The 23,008-nt window shown below is 37.1% G+C and overlaps 1 protein-coding gene across 1 annotated transcript in view; it reads left to right on the plus strand.

The window, feature by feature from the left end:
* Window positions 1-23,008, plus strand: part of GLIS3 (GLIS family zinc finger 3) — a 144,823-nt gene that overhangs the window by 91,330 nt on the left and 30,485 nt on the right. Inside the window, 2 exon segments of the mRNA XM_069880357.1 lie at window positions 15,529-15,690; window positions 17,062-17,172. Coding sequence (XP_069736458.1) covers window positions 15,529-15,690; window positions 17,062-17,172 — 273 coding nt within the window.

Genomic DNA, 23,008 nt, shown 5'->3' on the forward strand with positions numbered 1-23,008 from the left:
TGATTGATCTATACATAGTTTTCATAAAGAGAATATAATTACTATAGGGGCATAGCCTTGACATCAGGATCCCTTCATGTATATTGGCTTTGGAATGACAGTATTGGCTGTTAATAAGCATCAAAATGTCTCTGATAGCAGGACTAGCAAAGGTGATTAGTTGTGGGGCCTTATTAGGAGAAATTAGGAGTAAACACTAATGAAGGAAAAAAATCTATAGCATCATCTTCTTACCAAAATTATTATCATTACCATTATACTAATTCATTGCTGACATCTTATTCCCTCTCTAACTAACGGTGAAAATAAAAACAAATAAATTAAACTCTCACATTTTCTGCAAATGTTCAGTTTTCTAGAGGAAATAAAAGTTTCCAGTGCAATACAGCCAGAACTTCTACTGAGCATTCCTTGAGTCATATCTGAGATCTGACACTCAGGGGATCTTCACAGGTAAACCACTCCAGTTTGAATGCTTTATTGGTGCATAGGATATGAAGGGAAATAAAGAACACAGATGTCACAGTTGTTTTTCATAGTGCCACTGGTGTACATCCTGAGATCACCCTTTCACTTCAGTTTTTTGATTCTTCCTGGTCTCTGAAGCCATGCTAATTTTCCCCTCATTCATCATTCCCTCCTTCTCGCACACTTTAAAAGAAGTTATTATCTGAAGATAAACAGGGCTTGAAAGGAAGCTCTCAAGAATAAATCCTATCAGATTTACCAGTCTGCCTTAGAATATAATATAGACGCCAGATTTGCTGACCCTCCATTTGGACACCTGTCCAAAAGTTGATGCACACCACAAACCCAGTTGAAAACGCAATTCTGCTGTATTTTCAGCTGGTTTTGTGGTGTGCATCAACATGTACTTTTACTGTTGCATTTGATTAGCAGGTGGGCATAAATCCAGACTCAGAGTTAGTCTTTTGTTTCTGTTAGCTCAAGTAAGCTTCATCTGCTCTTCGTTTTCAGTTACACTTAGTGTTGTTTGCTTATCTGTTGGGGTTTTTTTGTTTGTTTTCTGTCTTTGTATTAATGGTACAGACCTTTAAAATATAAAATAAAGTGTTCATTAGCAGTTAAAAAACCCCAAACTGGCCAACGGTGCAAGAATAGCTCTAATGTATGTTGTAGCTGCTCTTAAGACATTTTTTCAAAGTGCAGAACTTTTCATTTCAAGGACTGTTGAATGCTGTAGTGATTCACAGTGAATGACGTAAATGTTAAGTTGCCAAAGAGAAATACATTCTAAAAAGAATGCAGTCTCTAACAAGGGGAGAAAAAAGCCCTTAACTTTGTATAGTAGTGGTATAGTCTAAGGATAGTTATTTACTGAGTCATCCTTTAAATTTTCTTTTTTGAAATTTGAAGTTTCTTTTTTGAATTTTGAAATTTGAAGTTTCTTACCCTTGCACTCAGAAAGTGGCACAGCTCTTCTCTTACTTGTGCCTCTGATCCTGCAGGTATTCTGGGGGTCATTCTTTTTGGGTGTAACCCTGAGCAGTAAAAAGTAGTCTCAGTCATTAATCTGTAAACCCTTCAAGGCTTCCCTCAAAAATGACATCTGTTGCATGATAGGAACAAAATTATTAGCTTCATCAAAGCTTGGGTTTATTCCATTAACACCCTACGTTTAGTACTGATTTCCTCCATTTACTCTTTCTTGCTCTTGCCCTATAATGATCACTTAAGATTAATACTACCTTAAGCTCCAGTTGCATGTTGAAAACCATTGTATGTAAGATGTATAAGAGACTCATCTATTTATACATTCAGAAGAAAGAAATGCATTGCTAGGTGCGTTGGAGGATCTGTGCTATACAGCAGAGGAACTGGTTTATTTCCGAATTATTTAGTAGTCTTCTTCCTGCATCCCTGTCATACCTCATTTCCCAGGAGCTCCCTTATCTTCTGCTTTTGGGAACTGGAACCTTTTTGCAAAGCCTGTGAGCAGGAGGAAAAACCCTGTAGTGAGTGAGAAAAGAATGGCTGTGACCATTGCCCTTAGGCAGAAGCTGTTGATTCCTGAACTTCTTAGAAAAAAAAAATAGTGTCCCAATCGCAGTTTTACAACCAGTAAGTACCAGCAGCTTTGTTGGGTGTGGTTCAGCTCCATGCCTTGCTTAGTACTTCAAGTCATGTCCTGTGCACTCAGCCTTTGCTTTGAACTCCTAGTCCCTTTTCTGGTACTCAGACACACCTGTGGAGTTAGTTGTGGTCCTGCCTGCTTCCAAACCAGAACCCAGCTCTAATGTACTCCCAGATTCTGCATCACACTGTTATCTCAGGCATTGGACTTAACTCAGTGGTGACACTCAGAGCGCAGTGACTTCAGTTTGTCCTAACTGCAGCCATTGCCTAATGCAAGCTCAAAATGTTACTGTGAGCAGAGCTTGCCTGAATCTCGTATCTGCTGTGAGGAATTCCTGCAAGAGGCTAAGTTTTGTTGAATGCGTAAGTTGAGTGGCAGGTGATGCAGCATGAACCCAGTTTGTTGGAATTAAGAGATAAGCTTTCGTGACATTGAATGGGACGTCAGAAAGCTGCAAACTCTCACCATTATCTGAAGATCACACTGCTTGCTTACTCTTTTCTGACATTAAGAAGGAGGGGGGAAGGGAGGAACAGCAGCCTTGTTTTCTTTCCTTTTGTATGTATTTGTACACACTGCTTCTTTGCACTCTGGTACATTGCACCAAAAGGAGGAAGATAACTTCTAAAGTTTTCTCTTGGTGTTGTTTTCACTGGCTGGGGATCACAGCAAGAATCTTCAAGGGCACAGTGATTTCCTATCCTAAAAAGAAGGTACCTCCTTCTGCTTTTAAGATTATCCTTTGGCTTCTGTTTTGGTTTTTTTTTTTCCACCAGATTTTCTTAACTTTCATTTCAGCATAGTAATTAAATTTCAGTTAATTCTACTGCAAAGAAATAGTAAATGGTAACCTACACTTTACCCTTACCAACCTCTGGCCTTTTCTATTGGTTTTCTCATTGCTCACTAACTCATACCTATCTGTCAAATCTGCTGGCAATTTTGAAAATTATTTTCCTTCTGAGGCCACCCTGCAGTGAAGAACTGTGTTGCCAGCACCTAAACTCTTGTTACCATCTTCTTACAGTCACAGCTTGCTTGTTTCACATGCATATGGTTGTCTGTCTTGCCCTTTTGGATTTGGAGAGCTTGCTCACCAGGTGGCTTTCTGTAAGCTTTCCCAGCTCTCTTTACAATTCACAGGCTTATAAGATGTGAGAATATTGTCTGAGTTGTCGTGAATTTTGAGATTTAGTTCCAGAGAGTCAAAAGCACATTTTCAGCTGAACAAATCAAATGAAGTAAAAGTGCTCTACTCTGTCTTTTCTCTTATTACGTTTCCCAGCAGGGCAGAAGATTAAAGAATGCATACTCCAGATTTGAAAAGATTTTCTAATTTATGTTCTTTCCCCATAAGATACAGGTTTTAATCCTCTCTTTAGAGTTGGGGTTTTTTTTATCTTAACTAAACAAACAGAACCTAATTGGAAAAAGCTGAGGGTGCTGAGCAGGCAAGAATAGAAAATCTTTCATGAGCTGGGAAATTAATTTTGAATGTTGCTGGAAATTTGCATATGGGTAATTTGTGGGTTAAGAAAGAAGCATCCTCTGGCTATTTACTATTGTGATGGACTCCCACTGATTACAGTACAAGTTCTTTTGCCTTATTTTCCACACCTGTCATTTTTAGCAGTCCATTTCTTTTAAACTGTGAGGTGAATATTGTCCTGTGCTTTGCCTTGAAAGGACAGCTGTGTAAGTAGCTCTGCTCAGGACAAGGGAAAGGTAGGATTTAAAATGCTGAGTTGTATTATTCATTTTCCCTTTAACAGAGGACAAATGGGGAAGAAGATGTAAGGTTACATGGCAAAACAGCTCAAAATACATTTCACTTTAAACTTTTGGATGTTTAGTTTGATTTACTTATTACATACAAGAGTGTAAAAGCAAAGTCCTGGTATGGGTTTTAGACTAAATAGTAGAATCCTACTGTACTGCCCTAAGAGGTGCAGCAGATCCATTCAGGCAGCAGTCTTTGTGGCCTAAGGGTTAAGAAAGTAATTCTATATTCCTCGTATACCCCAAATTCCCACTGACATCTGTGGAACTGGTACATATTCAAAGAATGCAGAACTGGGGCCTTGTTGTTATGATGGAACTGTTATAGTATGGGCTGGCAGTACTATAGCCGTGTTAAGGTTGTTTAAGAATTCACATTTCCTCTGTTTTCATTTGCTTACATTTTTTGCTGAGTAGTAATTTGGGCAAGTTTTCTGTTCCATATTTTTTCAGTAGCTGTGCAGATACTAATCTGGACACTATCTAATAAAGCATTAATTAGTCTGATTTAAAACTAATGTGTTTATTACAGTTCGGCAAGCGATGTCCCACTTTGCTGTCTGTAATAATTGCTGTTGCTGTTTCTGAGCTAGTATTTTTGATTAGTACTTTTATTCATTTGGAAATGCAGCTAAAGACTTGCAAAAGTGATAAACAGATTAATGTCAAAATTGACATCCCCACAGCTGAATTATTCAGAGAGCAAAGGGGAATGTCTAAACGTGATTTTCACATTTTCGGTGTAAGACTTCAAATTTTATTTTGCAATAGCATGTTTCTTTTGAAAAATGCAAGGTTTTCACTTAGAGTAGTTTTAAAAAGATCTGAAATTCATACTTTTTTAAAATTTATTTCTAGCTATGTAGTTGGGGGTATGAGGGCTGGTTTTAAAATACCCCTGGATGCCTCAGAGCATTCAAGTGAATGTCATACAACTGTAAATCTAAATTAACCAGTTGAAGTGTTAGAAAATGCTAAATATTCACTGATAAATATAGCCATGCGTGTAACTTCTATATGCTTTACATGACTCCAAATAGTTAGAAATGTTACTAGGTAACATATTCTTGTTATGTAAAATTGTCAGGATTAACATTTTCTATGAAAAACCACTGAGATAGTGTTACCATGACAGAGAGCAAGTATTATGAATCAGCAACAGAAAAAAATAGTATGTGTTGCTTCTATTCCCAAAACAAAATTCAAAGTTGGAGGACAGCCAAGTATCCAGGTGTAGTGGACAGTCATAGCTATGAAGATACCTATGCTGTCTTCCTTTTTGGATCGTGCTTTTCTGACTCAGGCATTCAAGTTGAACAGCACTTTGCATAAACAAGCAACCAATTAAATTATGCCTTATGCTTTTTCTTTAATAAAACCTCCTTAAGCAGGCCATTTAATTAACATCAATGTCAGTTTTTCAGAATTGGAGCCCTTAAAACTTTTTGTTCCGTTGTAACTTACGCACATCATTTCTTTGGACACAAAATTAATTTTTATGGACATATCCTACTGTATCGCAACATATTATCTCTAGGCAAATGCTGTGCTTATGAAAAAAGTAAAATGCATCTCTTGCTGCCTATTTTGCTCTTGGTAGTGATCCATATGGCTTTTTTCAATTAAAAAAATATGTAAGAAAAATGAATTTTGGCTCTGTAAATAATAAATGGAGTTTATTAAGACAGCTTATGTCAGCTAACAGCTGTCTGTGTGGCTCTGTGGTTGGAGGTAGAAAGAACCTCATACCCAGGTCTGTCAAAATCTGTGCTAAATGTTTTCCAATGTCAGCTGTGAGCTATTGCCATAAATGTGAGAGTTTACTCATACTGTAGTCTAGAGGATTGTCTTAATGCTTTCCTCTCTAATCTAATGGCATCTGTGAAAATGGCAGTCAAGTGATATATTTTCAAGTAACTGTAAGAAGAAATACATCAATAGGATTTGTAGAACACCTTGCATGTCTGTTTGAATTTTTACATCCCAGTTTATGTTTTACAGATGGGATGGGATGGGATGGGATAGAAGAGGAGAGGAGATGATAGAATAGAACAGAATAGAATTTTCCTATTTCTCTTTCTCTTCCTCTAAGGTAGAATGAATCATGAGTAATCTGAATTTGAGGACACAGTTCGGTGAGGTAGAACCCTCTAGCCTCATGTTTCTTTCCCATTTGTGCTATGGTTTCCCTAATCTTTATGTTTCCCTAACCTTTTCTTCCATTTTTTCCCCTAGTGTAATAGAGATTCAAATTTAGTCCTTTGTAAAATTCACAAAAAGCAAAAAGCTCTAGAGCAACAGAGTCTTCCCAGTGAGAATGTGATTTACACTCCCTCATCTTCATGTTTGAAAGCCTGTGCTCTCAATTTATAACATATCTATGATGTGAGGTCCTGTAGAGATCTGAACTACAGAAATGAGATGTGGCTACATGTTTGAATTTGTATTCATGGGGAAGTTAGTGGTCTTGCAAGTATTTCTTAAAATACCTACAAGGAAATAACTGATTTTTTTACTTGATGAAAGCTTATTTAGTTCTTACAAGTTTACTAGAAGGCAGAACTATTCAAATCTAGATATTTTCTCTGTGGTTTAGCAATAATAGTAGTTGTTTCAACAGTAAGCAGTTTTAGAACTGTATCAACTTTTACTAGAGGAAGCTGCATGAATGCAGCTGGTGACCTCAGTTACAGGAGGATCAAAGACAAACGTCTAGAAAAGCCAAGGAGGAAGAGAGAGAAAGGAGAAAAAAAAAAAAACAGAAAAATTCAGGAGCACTGTCTTCCAAAAGGAACCAGTGAAAAAATTGCCAAATTGTTCATTTTTTTTGTAATGGTTCCTGTGCCATATGGTTTTAGAGTAGGTAGCAGTTGATATGTTCAGTAATAGTTTCTTTTGAAGAGACTTGTCATAATATTTACCTTCTCTATAGCAATAGAAATAGCTTCGAAGGCTGAAATGGCCATGCTTACTAAAACTAATGAAAACAAGAGACACTTCCACGGTGAAAGAATCTCTTGACACCATTATTTCAGGGAATAAGTAACATTCGATATGCTTTGCTTCATTTCAGCTGAGGTATTTGATGCCTTTAGGCATGTGCTACCTAGACAGTAAGAGTATACAGTATGGTACAGATCTCTAAAATGTGAGAAGTATGAACATCTCCAGGGTGTTGAAATGAAAAGGAGAAATAAGCGAGTTACATTTGTAAAGAACATATAAATAAAAAGACCCATCTGTAAAAACAGTTCACACAATAGAAGACTGTTGTGGGTGGGAACAGTTCCTTGCCTGTTTTACTCTTCTACCTTTACTGTGATTTGGTGGCATCCTTAATCCACTGTTCTTGTTTGTCTTATCAGAACTGGCACCTGAGTGTTCTCTGCGAATACTGATCTCTTTGGAAAGGAGATTGAAATTAAATTTTAATGATAAGCTCAAGTAATCTGTCTACATATGGAAATATTCAGCCAAGTGTGTACACTGTGACTGATAAAGTAGATTTTATTCCAAAAGAATGCTAGAAACTAGTATCTTTTCTGTATATGTCTGAAAAATAGACAAATTGGATTTCCTGTGTTAGCCAACGTTTAATTTTTTACTCTACATTAATATCTCCATTTTTCCCCTTGATTTAATTGAGCCTTTCAGCTATAGTAGCATTATGTAGCTCTTCTGACTGAAAATATATCCAAAGAGATGTGTGTACGGAAAAATTGAAATCAGACTAGGATGTAGTTTATTAATCTTACACAAACACACATACACGCATGCACACATACACACACATGCGCTGTATAGTGCTGTAAATCTTATATCTGACTCAGATTATGAACTTTCTTGTGCCTCTGTTAAGTATCTTATACCCTTTAGCTTAAAGTAGGAAGTACAAATAAGATAAGTAATTTACTTTAGGCTATGTCATGGGCTATAATTATCTCTTGTTTGAATTTATACTTATGTAATGCTGTATCCTAAAATGTTAATGAAATCCTGCAGAAATACCTGAAGTGAAGATAGAGCAGTGGAGGGAACCTTCTTTTTTTTTAAGAGGGAAAAGAGACAGTTATTACCTATTGACTTAAATAAGCTTTGGACCAAATTGTCATTGGGTGGTTGGGCAAAAAAGCATCTACTTTAATCATGTGCAACATATATAAACATAGTCTGTCATTATTTACTGGAACAAATAATTCCAAGACTTTGTATCATTTCATAAGCTTAAAAGTAGAAAACAAATCCCAGCTTTGCATAGCTTTGAGGAAAATATAGCCTTATATAAGCACTGCACATCCACCGAAGTATTCAATTACTGAATTGCAAAATGTATTCTGTTCAGATAGAAGTGGTTGCACTATAATGAAAGGCTGCTCTGAATGTTACATTTTTCCCCATTCAAACACTATAAGGGTTAAAATCACAGCACATATTTTAAATAAAATGAACTTGGGCTTTTAAATCTCAGCTGTGGCATGCAGCTTCCTTGTCGGTGAGCACCTGATGTAAGCAGTTTGAATGATGTTTGACACTAATTATGTGTCATCCACAAGACTGCCATGCAGGAGTGTCTGGGGGAATAAAAAGCTATTTAAAAGGTTTTCCTATGAGGTCTTACTTTCAATTTTTTTTAAAGCTCTTGCAGAGCAGCATCCTGCTAATGCTGTTGAGGAAGGGAAATGCTTTTTAAAAGACTATTAATTAATGCTTGAAATGCATTCTTGTTTTAAAGCCATATAAAGAACAGCTTTTACATCTGTCTGTGTGATAAATGCCAAGCTGGAAAAATACACTTTGTCCTTGTCATACCACCTGCCTTGGTACTGACACAGTAGAACCTACCTGGTCAGCATATCAGAGCACTCAAAATTAATTGACAGATAAACTTAAAACATTGTTAAATAATTAATTTTCCCTGTACCTGCTAATAAAACTTCTTTAAATCCTGCATGAATACTGAACAATTCAAAGATTTAGTTTGGGGAGTTACATATGTGCTAATCTGGACTTGTTTTTTCTTCTGAATTTTTTAGGGATACAATTCCCTCCATTTGCATATAAGCATTCACATGTGACTCCATTCCCTAAAATTCAGAAATGGCATGTATTTGCATTCTCATAAGTTTCTCCAAAGTCTAGATTTTTAAAACTTTTGTCATGCTTATGAATGTTACTAGATTAAGCAAGTTATGTAGCCTGTCAAAGCAGTCTCAGACAGTAACTGGCTGTTGGGAATGGGTTCAGGTCAATGTCCAGGCAATGCATCTGCATAAGGCAGAGGCACTGTTTTATTCTGTCCTTAAGCAAGCACACTTATACCAGTTATACACTTCCAGAGTGTGTCAAATCAAGTTATCTCACTCTGTTTCCAAAGACTCAGAAGGCTACATGAAACATCTTGGAGTCCTTCTTAGCTTTTGTAGAGTCCTCCTTTTTTCATTTTCTTATCTCATAGCCATTAGCTAATCAAGGGAATGTGTGTTTTCAATCTGTTACATCCACAGTCTGGGATGAAAGAAGAAAAAATGTAGAAAACTAGTACTATGTTTCTGTATTTATATTTTACTGAAAAAAAACCCTAAATAAAATTGTAAATTATAAGTATAGAATATCTTAAAAGAATCCAATATTATTCATTAACAATTTGTTAACAATTAATAATTTGTTAATGAATAGATTTTAAATGTAATTGATATGTAGAATTATAGGCAGATAGTGCTGTTCCCAAAGGAGGTCTTCTGCTGAATTTTGTTCCAGTGCTGACGGGGATCAGTGTAGAAGGCAATATAAAGTACTGTTGGTGAATTGCCTGTGATTCTTTTTTTGAAAAAGACAGTTTTCACTATTATAGGGCTTTTCAGGTTTGAACCTTGTGACCTTTTTGAATCTTATGTGGAAGGAAATCTCTACAACTACCTGAAGGGAGGATGTAGTAAGGTGTCAGTCTCTTCTCCCAAACTGCAAGTGATAGGACAAGAGGACACATGCAGAAGTTGCGCCAGGCGAGGTTTAGATTGCATATTAGGAAGAATTTCTTCACTGAAAGGGCTGCCCAGGGAAATGACTGAATCACCATCCCTGAAGGTATTTAAAAGATGTGTAGCTGTGATGCTTAGGGACATGGCTTAGTGCTGAACTTGGCAGTTCTCAGTTTTCTCAATGATCTTATGGGTGTTTTCCAATGTAAATGATTGTGTAATTCTATGATTTATGGGGTTTTTTAGTAACGTCCATAAGTAGGGCACATATTAGATAAAGAGTACTTCACTTGTTCTCAAAGTAGTGGTGCTAAGTAAGTAAGCTTTACACATTTAACAGAAACCAGTAGAGCCAAAAATACTGAGGATATCACACTGTTACAGATGATCTAATTGGCTTTGCTGAATTACTGTATTATAAAAAGATGCACTGTAAAACAGCCACATGCAGAGCAATGCAAACAGGAATGAAGGCATATAGCTTGTATTTACAAGATAAGAAATTCTGCCTAGCAAAAAGTGAGACTGAGTGGAAATCTAATATTACCAACTGTAATGAAAACTCTCTGTAAAACACTATGACTTAAACAAGGCTAACATGATCTTTGAATGACTGAAAAAGAGGATTTGATTCAGAAAGGTCATGCTATCTGAGTGCCTAAGCACTGGTAAAACTACTACTATATTTCGTGTGCCGGGTAAATGTCGAAGTAGTTAGAAATAATCAGTGGAAAACAAAACCATTGGTTTGTTTTTAGAATATGGCTTGAAAAGTTTTAGAGTATGCATCTATGTGGTCATGTGCAATCCGTCATAGATTAATATGCATTAGCCATAGGTTCGCTGGCAAAGGAAGGGCTGCGTCTAATGTGGACTGTACATATGTGAAACTGCTGGTTTTCCTGTGTGTGTAGGTGTAGTGGGGAGGACCAAATCCCACACTGTTGTGATGTTATGTGTCCTTGGACCAGAAGTAGCATCCATTGTGTTTAATGAAGAAGAGGCATGGAAGGTAGAGATGTTGATTAGTATGATACTTCTTCATGGCAAGCATGTTTGCTAGGGTGAAGCTTCTTATCTTGTTGACCTTATAAAGTCAGGGAGGAATTTCTCCCCTCTGATATGTATCGTGGTTTCTGGGTGCACTTTCTTCTCTCTTTGCATCATCAAAAGTTTGCCATGGCTGAAAAAGTTGCCAAGCCAAACAAACGGGTATTCTGCAGCTGTATAGGAACATTCTTGAAGCACCTCATTAGTACAGCCTGGGTGTGTACATAGAGTTTGATTTCCTCAAGCTTGACAGAGATTTGGACAGTTCTTCATCTTTCTGTCAAGCACAGGTCACAGCTAACCTTCTGAGGTAGTCTGGATTTACCTCAGACAATCTTTTCCCCATATCACAGCCTTTTGTAGGCGCCTCAGTCTACTCTGTTTCTTGCTTGAAGCATGAATTCTGTTTTACTGAGGAATAAAACATATGCTGTTGCTGAACTATCTAGATTTCTTATGAGACTTTATGTGGACACTGCTCTTGACACACAGAAAGCCATCTGATGCAATTTGAGGATTATAGGAAGGTTGCTGTTTATCAAAGTCAAATTTAAAAAATAAAAACACCTTCTCCCTGTAAAATTAAAGAGAAACCAGATTGGGAATACACTGAACAACATCTCTGTGTATAAAAACATCAACAGCGCACTCATAAGAACACAAGTGTTACGAAGTCATAGCACTGCTTTTGCTTTTTATGACGTTTTACCTTTCATTATAAATATGTTATTTCTTGGTTTTGACAATCATCCATATAAGATAAATTAAACATATGGGCACTCCAATTAATGTGTTTTAAAATAACTCCTATGTTTAGGAAGTACAGAGAGTCATACAATCATAGAATACTTTGGGTTCAAATGGACCTTAAAGATCATCTAGTTCCAAACCCACTGTGATGGGCAAGGACACCTCCCACCGGATCAGGCTGCCCAAGGCCCCATCCAACCTGGCCTTGAACACCTCCAGGGGTGGGGCAGCCACAGATTCTTTGGGCAACATGTTCCAGTGCCTCACCACTCTCATGGTGAAGAAATTCTCTGATCATCTTTGTATCCCTCCTCTGGACCCACATGGAGAAGCAGCAATGGGTAGTAGTCTGAGGATCTCCCCAGGCTGGAAAGCTTCCTAGCAATATTCCTATCCAGGCACCTGGAATGCAGCAGAATTCTCTGAGTGGGGTCTGCATGACATATAGGACCCTCTGGCCTCCTCAGTACAGAGTCTCATATATCTATGACTCTCCTTTCTGTCTTCATGGCAGTTGTGGTAATATGGCATGTGTGCCGTTGCGGTCTTGGCCCTTGCTCTGATGTAGGTGCATCGTACCCCATGTTTTCCTCCGGTCCTGCCTCCACATCAAGACCCTCAAATCTGTTATGGAGACACCTGAGGAGGTGTGGGCAAGGAGAGAGTTGGTTTTTTGCCCCGTCGGCAGACATGCTTCCACTCACTACTTCCTTTTTAGCCCCTGCCTACAACCTAATGGGGGGAAGATACCAGATCCCTTTGATCCGCGGCTTTTTCCTGTGGTTGATGCTGTTCCTGTGTCCTGGAGCTCAGGGTGTGGTCCCACCAGTCTATCTCTAGCTTACTCTCCATGATGCTCCTCGGCCTCTCTGCTTACTTTTTCAGTTTTGCTACCAGGCTGAGGAAGTAGTCCACCTGCTCGCAGCTTATGCAGCCATTGCCCTTGCTGCCCTCAGTATCCAGCACAAGCTGGTTGCACTCCATGCAGCCTGAGACCTGGACGGCTGTGTGCTTTCCTGGGAGCTCAGTCTGGGCTGATGCATCCCTTCTGGCAGGTGCAGAGGATGCAGCCACTTGCCAGATGAACACCATGGCTGGGCTCCCTCTCACCAACTGAGCTTATCTTCTGAGCACGGAGACTGCAGCCTCCCTGCATGCCCTGCCTTCATAAACTGCCCTCGCAAGCTGTTCAAGCCTGCCCCTCTGATGAGCTCACCCCTGCTTGTGCACTCCTGTGCACAGCGCTCCCATGCTCCCCATTTAAAACTCCCACGGTTGTTTCTGGGACTGTCCCCGGGTGTCAGCCACAACATTAGAGCCTGGGCTCCCTCCAGGATTCCTGGGCTTTCCTTGCTCAGGCAACCATCCCTTTGTCTCAATCTAGTGCCCAGCTGCAGCACTTACTGTGCCTGCCACTGAACTGTGCCAATTAACTGTTGCTGCTGGCAAGAGGGAGTTTTCTTTATGAGCTTTTTAACACTTTCAATTTGCAGGCAACAATAAAAGTAAAAGTTCAGGAACTGTGATTTCTGTATTTCAGTATAGGAAAACATTACACAATTAATTCCACATATTTAAAAAAAAATGTGGCTTAATCGGGATTATGTCCAGAAGTGTTAAACAGCTTCAGAATGCCAAATGCATGGCATGTACTTAAGTAACTAATTCTAATAAAGGCGTTACATCCTCCTATGCTACCACAGTTAATAACTGAGAAACTATGAAATGTTCCATTTCAAAATATATCTATCATCTACCTGACTTTTTTCCCCATAGATCGTCATGTCTTGTCTGGAATGCTTCCACTGAAATCTTGTTATCAGGGAAAGAAAATTATATTCTGGATATATTTTCATTCCTTTTATCTTAAGAAACAGAGATTCCTAAGGCGTCAAAAATTCTGGGCTTTTTGAAGGCCATTTGTTATATCAGTCTTCTGGCCCTTATTTTTTTTATACTTTCTCCATTCTTTAAAAGTAAAGATATATTTATGCTTACAACAATATTTTGTTTGCATACCAAACCTTCATAAACATAGAGGCAACACTAATATATATATATATAGAGAGAGAGAGAAAGAGAAAGGAAGAGAGAGAGAGTTTAAATTAATGTTTAGAGATCAAAATTGGGTAATCTGAAAAGCACTGTAGGTTTACTTTGAATAAATGGATGGGATATGAATAAAAAAGCTTCATGAGTTGAGAAATTTTCAGAAACTGATGTATGTGAAAGATAAAACTGCACTTATAGTGAGTGGCTCATTCCCTTTCCCAAGCTTTATTTTCATAAGCTTAATTTTAATATCATTATTTTATAGGCAATGTGTACTTTCTCCTATATACTATGTTTCCCTGGGCAACAGTCAGTGTATATTTCTTTCTGTTGCTGAAATTAATCAAAAACCGCTAGGGAGTTCTGCATAGAAATTCAGCTTCCCCATTTTGTTTGGGGAGACTGAAAGTTTTTTTTTTTCTTTGTTTTCTCCCTGTACTTTATTCTTTGAAGTTTTAAGTCTCTTATTAATCCAAGAAACTGAAGTGCTTAACTGTTGAAAATTTTATATCCTTTTTTTCTCTTTTTTTAGAGTCTTAGAGATTTCTAAGGCAGGCATGCTAAGTTAAATAAGAATTATGTCCGTGTTTTCCTACCTGTGCTTTTGTAAAAAAAACTTTATATATAACATATTATGTATATCATGTTTATGATATATCCGAATGATATATTATAAAATTGATTTGTGTTATTCCAAAATCAGTGAAAAATGGTCTCTTCCTTATCACATGAGTAAAATGAAGAGGAAGAAAAATGGTGGAAAATTTTGTGTGAGTATTGGATATTTTTGACAGCTCTGTTAATGCATTAGTATTTTTGCACTATTTTTGCAAGTATACAAGAACTGCAGAATATAATTGCGTTTTATGCAGCAGATGCTTTAGATGTTGTACAGTGACATATGCAGCTGCTAAAACTAGTGAGATTAATTTTTCTTGACTGATAGAATTAAAAATCCTATACTGCTAACTAATGTTGATAAATATTCAAGTCTAATTGAAATCAAATTACATAAAAATCCTGTTATCAAATAGAACCGATGTGTTTTGCCTTCCTTTGAGATGAAGTTTACTATGGGAACATGATAGATGGAGAACAGGATTTCTACTCATATAAATATAGATTTCTCTGCAGAATTGGTACTTGATTAGGTGTGGAAATACTGTAACACGATTATTGGCTGCCTATAGGGATTAAATCCTATTTTGATGGGTTTTCATTATTTTTAGCACCTCGTACATTTACTTTCTGCAGAAAGATAAAGAAATAGTTTAAAAATCATTTTGCTTTTTACATTACCACAAGCACAGTAGAGCAGACTGACATTTCCCTTCATTATGTTGTTGTTGCTCTGTAGGCTAGTTTGGTACTGAGAGATGCCTGTGTTCAGATCAGTTGCTAATATCCAAACAAGGCCACAGCTGAGATAAGGTTAGCTAGCAGAGGACTTGAGAACCCCACAATAACTGTTTTGCTTCCTGTGTCCTGTTAGGAGGTTCAGCTAGAGCTGTGTTTCCCAGATGTGCTGAGTGGTGCTATCCTTTGAGCTGACTAGTCTCTTTGTGTCTCAGTGGCCCATCCTTAAAATGAGAGTAGGACATAGCTTCTTAATTCATTAGCAGAGAAGATAAATACATTCTTATAGTCTAAATGGTTCAAACTCTGTAGCAGCACCCACACTGAGAAGCTAGGCTTTCCTCATCTCTTTCCTCATCCAGCCACGGAGGCTGGGAGTCTCTGCAAGCCCTCCTGCTCGGCATTAATTGTTGTAGTTCACTGTCTCTGCTTACCTTTCAAATATTTTTTTTTTCCTTTTTCTAGTTTGAAGGTTGCAAGAAAGCCTTTTCCAGACTAGAAAATCTCAAGATTCACTTACGGAGCCATACAGGTGAAAAACCGTACCTTTGTCAGCATCCTGGCTGCCAGAAAGCATTCAGCAACTCCAGTGACCGTGCCAAGCACCAGAGGACACATTTGGACACTGTAAGGAAGCAGAAGTCCCATTGCAGTCCCCTGTACATTAGACCAGGTGCTCCTTTCCTCCAGCTTGGTGGCAGCAGGTAGACCTTAGAGACAGGAGGGAGAAGTGTTTGATGAGGCTATTTAAGCAGTTTCGGGGTGATTCAGTAATGTAAGCATGGACAAAGACGGGCCAAACTAGTTTGAGGAAAAGGCCATGACTCTATGGTCTTTGCTGAAGGTAGAGACAGTAACTTTGTCTGACTTAGGTGAGCCTCAGGGAACCTGAAGATACAGAAGCCACCAGTGATAAAAACTGCCTCTCTCTTGACAAATGTTCAGTTAAACTTAATGCTGGAATATGTACCAGAAAGTCAAGAAAGGAAGAATAATTTTGTAAATCTAAAAATATTCATGCCAACAAATTGCTGCTTGTGAAATTTCAGTCGCAGCTGAAACTTGTTTAAAAACTTCCACTGCATAATAAAAGACAGTGTTCTGTTAGAGACAGGCAATTTCCAAAGGGCGGAAGCCAGGAATGAAAACAAGAACAATGCCATTTGACTTGAATGGCTGTCACAAAACTTAAATTACCCATTTTGCATAGTCCATTATATGGCCGGTAAATTAATAATTTTTACAAGTTGTTTTTGGAAATGCTTTGTGAAATATAAATGGCTAAATTTTAAGACAGCAGACAATTGGACCTAGTGTTCATATAGTAGTTTGTATGGTGGACGTCTTAGTGTTCAGGGAGACAGACAATAAATTTATTGAGCTTTGTATTTATTTAGTGAGTAGCATTTATTTGGCTTGTTTAAAGAAAACTATAATGATGTTATAGGACTGGTATCTTTCTAAAGTGGCATGGATTGTATTAGAAATAGTGACCTGTGTGTAATAGTTTTGAAACTTCAGTATTCAATACTTGCTTTGGATTTTGCTTGCTCTCTTCTTAATGTAGTAAACTAACAATTTTTCTTGTTCTCTTTTTCTGAAGCAGATTCTTCTATAATCCTAAACAATCTATCTGGGCATTTACTGCAGTTTCTTTACCTGATTCACTAAAGAACATAAATTCTGGTTAAGTCAAAGATTTCTCTGAGGGTGCAAGAATTGTAAGTATAACTAGCAATATTCATTGTATTAATTACAAAAATAAAAAAGGTAATTATTAAAGGTGCCATAATGAAAGCTTTTCTTTATGTTTTCTTCCTTATAAGCCTTATTTTCCTTCTTTCTCATAAATTACTGAGCATTCTGCTTGTAGTAATATGCAACATTTGTGTTCTGTAGTAATGTGGTTTGCAGCATCCCAAGGCTCAAAAGGGATTATCTTGAGTTAAAATAATCTGTGATATAACAGCTGCTTTATCCTTTTTCATTTTGACTTAGAAACCTTATGCATGTCAGATTCCTGGATGTACTAAACGATACACAGATCCAAGTTCCTTGAGAAAGCATGTGAAAGCCCATTCTTCCAAAGACCAGCAAGTCAGGAAAAAGGTAAATTTTCTGCTCTGTTGACTGCTGTAAAGCTTATGAGGAGAAGTCAGTGTTCAAATTTTAGATGTTTCAATGAGTCTTTAAGTACCTCTGCTGATTTCAGACTGCTGATTACAAAAAAAAAAAATAATGGGAAATAATAGATATGGTTCTTATATAGATGATAATTTCATCTTTGACTTAATGAGGCTGCCTGCTTTAATGCTGTTTATTTTCTAATGTGATGATTAATCTTTGAACATACATAATGAGACAAATAAAAATATTTTTGAAACCAGATTTTTTTTTTAAAGATCTGCCACTTGGTAAATACATAATGATACAAAATCCAGCTTACATGGCCAATCTGAGATGGAAGGATGGATGGATTTTAAAGGTAGATAGACAGTGTGTGAGATTAAGCTTTAATCTATATCTCCATTTGCTAGACTTTTCCAAATACCAAAATATTTTGCAATGCTGGTTCCCTCTGGATGTCAAGTCTGTGAGTCAACAGTTGGTTTTATGTATAAACACATCTTTGAAAAGCTAAGGAAACTTTGCAAACTAAGGAAATTAATTTTTTTCCTCTGAGCATTTTAATCATAACTCCTAATTATCACTGACACTATTTCATTAGATTTTTTAGATAGTTGAGGATGAAAATCTAAGGTTTCATTTTTAAGGCAACTGTTTCTGATAAAAAGGGGAGCACGCATGAACAGGTGTAGGGAGAGATAAACCTTTGAGATGTCAGCTTTCTGTAAAACAAGTTATAGTTTATAAGTTTTAAAACCAAATGCACAGACCGTCATAGAAAGCAATACAATTGTTCTGTACAGCACTGGAAGCTCCAAGTAGGAGTCTTTAAAGCTGCGGTACATAAACTTGAAGATTAAGTTTTGATTCAATGGTTTGTTGACCTACATGTCAGCCTCTGAGGAACTGGCCAGAAGTTTTCTTGAGGAATTTCCCTTTAATTTATGAGTACCCACTCCTGTATCAGAGATAAAGTAACTGAGTATTCATTTTCACCTTAATAAGTAGTACTTCAGCTCCTTTACTGCTGTACATGCTGCACACAGGCAGAACTGCTGAAAGAGATCTGTAAGTTCAGTCCTGCCCATCTCTTGAAGCAAACTCAGCCACCCATACACTGTCCTTTACAAGCATGTAAAGTAAATGCTGATCAGGTCATTGAATTTTGAGAAATTCATGTGTGATGCCTCAACTAAAACTGCTATAATGGACCTGAATACAGCTATTAAATTGCACTTTAACATTATGGTCATTGAGAGTGAAATAATGTGTTGTTTCTTCTCTCATATTTGTCAGATTGCAATACTGTGTGGATATTTTTTTCCTGCATTTCATTCACGATTTGAATTTGCTCATTTGCCTCTTTGTGCCAAGCAGTTTAAACTTGGCCCTTTTTACTCCTCACTTGACAATCTATGGGCATATTCTAGAGTTAAAATTGGGGGGTTTTTTTCGTCTTTGTTTCATAAGGATTTATTTATGCTTATTGATCACCTGAGATACTTTGATATATGGAAGAGGAAATAAGCCAAACCTCCACAAAAAGAAAAGAAAATTTGTGACATCTATAAGCATGGATAAAATTTGCGGTGTGCAATGTTTACAAGGTAGAGCATAGTAACTGGACCTTTGAGAACTTATAACTGCTAACTAACATCATGCTTTGGTATTTGAAATATTTCCTGGCAGTAAAAATAATAAAAAGTAAAAAACAATAAACCTTTTAATACAGAATTGAGGTTATTTATGGCTTTAATTAAAAGTGAAAATTGGCTTGATGTCAAAAAGGTCTTTACAAAAATGTGAATTCATCAAAAATAATTATAAAAATTCCAAGGTGATAAAGGCACAGCGGAGTAATACTTCCAGCCCTAGGGATCTATTCTGTTGAAAAGAATGAAACCCTTTGCTGTCACACCCTGTTAGTCATGGATTCATTTAATACATCGTGCCTGACTGCATTTAATCCTCCTTTTAACCTCCCCCTACACACCAAGGGACATTATTGTGGTGATACTGGCTCCCCAAGACTGTACCTGAAAATGTGTCTTTGATGTTGCATAGACTTAAAAGAGCAGGATGAAGTATATTCTTAGCAGCAGAATCATCTACTTGCTGTGCTCAACATTGTATTGAGTATTCAGCCCAAATTTTCTGGATCTGTCTTCAAAGCCTTGACCCTTTCCTTGGCCCTTTGAGATGGGGCCAGATTATTATTAATGTAATATACATACATTTCCATGCTTGAATTATTTTAGGCAGCTTTTGTTCATATACTCGTACAGTCTGTTCTTTTGAAATATTTTGGTGGTATACAAAGCATTACTTCCTATCTTATTTTAAAAAGTAAAAATTGCTGGCTGTGTCTGGATTTCTTTTCCTCTGTGGGAAGATGGCTGGAGCTCCTTCTAGGGGGGGAAAACTAGATAGCACTCAATATGAGCGCATAAAGTGATGCTGAGAGAAATTCTAATGCCTTTGGACTACAATGACTTTTCTCAAATCTTTCCTCTTCTTGCTCATCTCCTCCTTTCAACTTGGAAAGGACGAACAAATTTAAAAGATTTTTTCTTGTAAACTGAACAGGTTCCAAGTGGGGCTTGTTACCACAACATATGAGTATAATGGAAACCAAGAGCCAGGTAGAACTCAAAGGGAACTGGATATTTCTGTGGGTAATGTGGCAGAGTTAAAAAAAAAACCAAAAAACAACCATGAGATTTGCAAGGGATATCAGTGCTTCAAGGTCATACTCCAGAACAGAAGTCAGCAATCGGGCTGAACAGATTAGGAAAAAGTGTGGTTATTCTATACTGCTTATTTGCAGCTTCTCACTCTTTCTCTTGAAATGCCAGCTGCTAGTGGACAGTGTGCATAGCTTAAAGCAGTCTGGATAGATCTTGAGTCTGATCTGGAAGAAGCATCTGCTTCTAAATTGATACTTTAAGATAACCTTTAGGCTGCCTAGCCTTAATTTATGTATTCTCCTTTTTTGTTTCTCCTGTTCCATTTTTATAATCCTTTTCTCTTCCAGTTTCCTTTCTTATTCTGTCTTCTACCTTCGTAGCTTTGGGTCTTTAGGGTATGCAACCCAAACCGAACATCTGTAGGCAACTGAGGTGGGTACGCCATGGTAAGATCAAGCCCAGTACTTTCTTGTGCCCCAGATAGTTCTATATATCTCTCATCTTTCACCTCATTTCCTTAATTTTTTTTTCCATATGCAGAGTTAAACTAAATTGTCAATTTAGAAAGTGTGTTGGTACATACAGGCAAATGCCACTTAAACATTTGACATGACATCTGTTTGCTAAGCTTTATCTAGCTTGGACCTCATACTAGTTTAGGATCTCATGGATCGTTTACTTTTTCTTTATAACTCACTTCAGTAATTACACAACTGTTCACCTTTTTCAATGTACCATGCAAGTTCAAGGCAGACCAGGACCAGAAAGAGAAAATCTTGGAAAACACTAAAATGGCAAGAAAATCTTGGGAAATGCTAAAATGGCAAGAAATCCAGTTTTTAGTTGCATCACTTCCTGAACTAATGGCTTTTATATAAAGAAGGACTTGAAAACCTAAATTGATTGTTTCCCAGAATCAGTGGTAAACATACAGGATTTTCAAAAGGAAAAGACAAGGGTGAAAAATTCATGGGTTGAAGTGCTTTTTCATTACTTCTTTCAAATATCTAGTAAAAACAATATGGAAGTGCAGGCAATCAGAAGAAATGATTGTGAAGGAAACACAAGTGAGGAAGGTATTTGCTTCAGGTAATCTTTGCATTCTTTATTCTTCTTACAAAACACTAACACTGTTTTCTGACTTCATAAAATCTGAAAATCATTCATGCATTGGTACTTCTTTTTCTCAGTATAGACTGGGTTTGAAAATTGCCGACCTATAATATCAGGTGCAGCTGTTAATGGTAGAAATATTGTCTACATGAAGTCAGGGTGAATCATTACTACTATTAGATCCTATAGTTCTTATTTGTAGAACAGCTTTAATAAGAAAGGATACAGTTGAGAGCTTTGCTTTGGAATCTTCAACAGGATGAGTAATTTTGAGCCTTTAGTCATCCTGTGGAGCCTCTGGCTGTTTAAAAAATAGGGCAGTACTTGACACAAGTAAGCTTATTTTCAGTTGGTTACACTTTGTGTTTTCAGTTAAAAACAAATTTATTGCATCTGTGAACTGATGATACTGCATTTGAAAATATGAATTCTAGCTTTTTTTGTTTGTAAGACTTCTTCTTTAAGTTAGTGAAAATTAGATTGTGCAAAATATCATTAACAAAATCCAGAGCCTGCACTGTTACATATCCACTGATTTGAAACCAATATAGAAGACAAGTACTACCGTTATCCCAAGTAACAAGTGATAGGACAAGAGGAAATGGCCTCAGGTTGCGCCAGGGGAGATTTAGGTTGGATATTAGGAAAGATTTCTTTACTGAAAGAGCAGTGAAGCATTTGAACAGGCTGCCCATGGAAGTGGTGGAATCCCCATCCCTGGAAGGGTTCAATAAGTGTGTAGGTGTGGCACTTCATAGGCATGTTGGTATTGTTTTGATGGTCGGACTTGATGATCTTAGAGGTCTCTTCCAACCTTAATGACTCTCTGATCTTATGATTATGGTTTTCATTAAAATCTATTCATTTAGCTAGCACTCAGACTTGTACACGTATAAAAATATTACTTTTTTCTTAGAAGTATACCATGAGAAACAATTTGCTATTTATGCAGGACCCTTGCTGAAGAGATCTATATTTCTGAATCTAAAGAAAACATTAAGTTCACTTTCAAGCATTAACACCTTTAAGTATTAATAAGTCCAACTGTGAATGGACTGGACCCTCCACTGGCTTTTGTGTAGATCTTGTCATCATCATCTGTAGATGTCTAATGCCTTTTTTAAAGGTTTTGCTCTTTTGAAAAGTGCTTTTTCAAACAGGAAAAAGGTATTTTTTTAAAAAATGAACAAAAGATTATTTTGATGCCATACAGCTGTTTGGCAAGGACAGGATCAGTTTGGTAACATCTACCTTATCTGAACAATGCAGTGGTTATGCTTTTATATGTGGTTTTAGTTTTAGCCATAATTTTACTAGTGAACAACTGCTGTCAGGTATAATAGTTTTGTAAGCCAGTGTGTCCTGCCAAAAAAAAAGTTTTTAAAGATTGTTTCAATTTAATTAAAGTGAAGTGCACGATTGGTTACCTCCATCTTTGTGAAAAAAAGGAAAATATAATTTTCAGCACTTCAGATGAACTGAAACAGCTAAAGAGAATATAGAAGTCTTAGCCTGGGCCTTGAACTGAAAGAAAATTTATAACAAATAATTTCTTTCAGCTAACCAGTCTTTAGTTCTATAGCAGTTTTAATATTACCCAGACCATGTCTTTGACATTGTGTAAATTAGTTGTGTATCAGATACATTATACAGACAAGCTCTGAGATAGTGATTGAGCCTGACAGTCGCCTCTGAAGGCCATCTCCTGGAAACCTGCATCATCTTAGCCCACTCAAATGGGTCTTCAGGAAAACATGCATGGGTACAGCTGGCCAGATACCTTAACACTTCATCAGATGGGTAGAGTAATAAGTGATACTCTTAGGTCTCTCCTGGATTTTTCAATACTATGCAGAGGAGCATAGAGCAGTTAACGTGTGCAGTGTTTAGTCTTAACTATTTTTTGATCTGTAGTTATTTATTTGATTTGTACTTCCCCTTGATCTAACACTGCAATTGTGCTCATGTCTATTTTCTGGCTTTTTCCAGGACAGATTTTTTTGTACTTTATTTGCCAG

This window comes from Phaenicophaeus curvirostris, chromosome Z (genome assembly GCF_032191515.1).
Source record: "Phaenicophaeus curvirostris isolate KB17595 chromosome Z, BPBGC_Pcur_1.0, whole genome shotgun sequence".
NCBI classification, from domain to species: domain Eukaryota; kingdom Metazoa; phylum Chordata; class Aves; order Cuculiformes; family Cuculidae; genus Phaenicophaeus; species Phaenicophaeus curvirostris.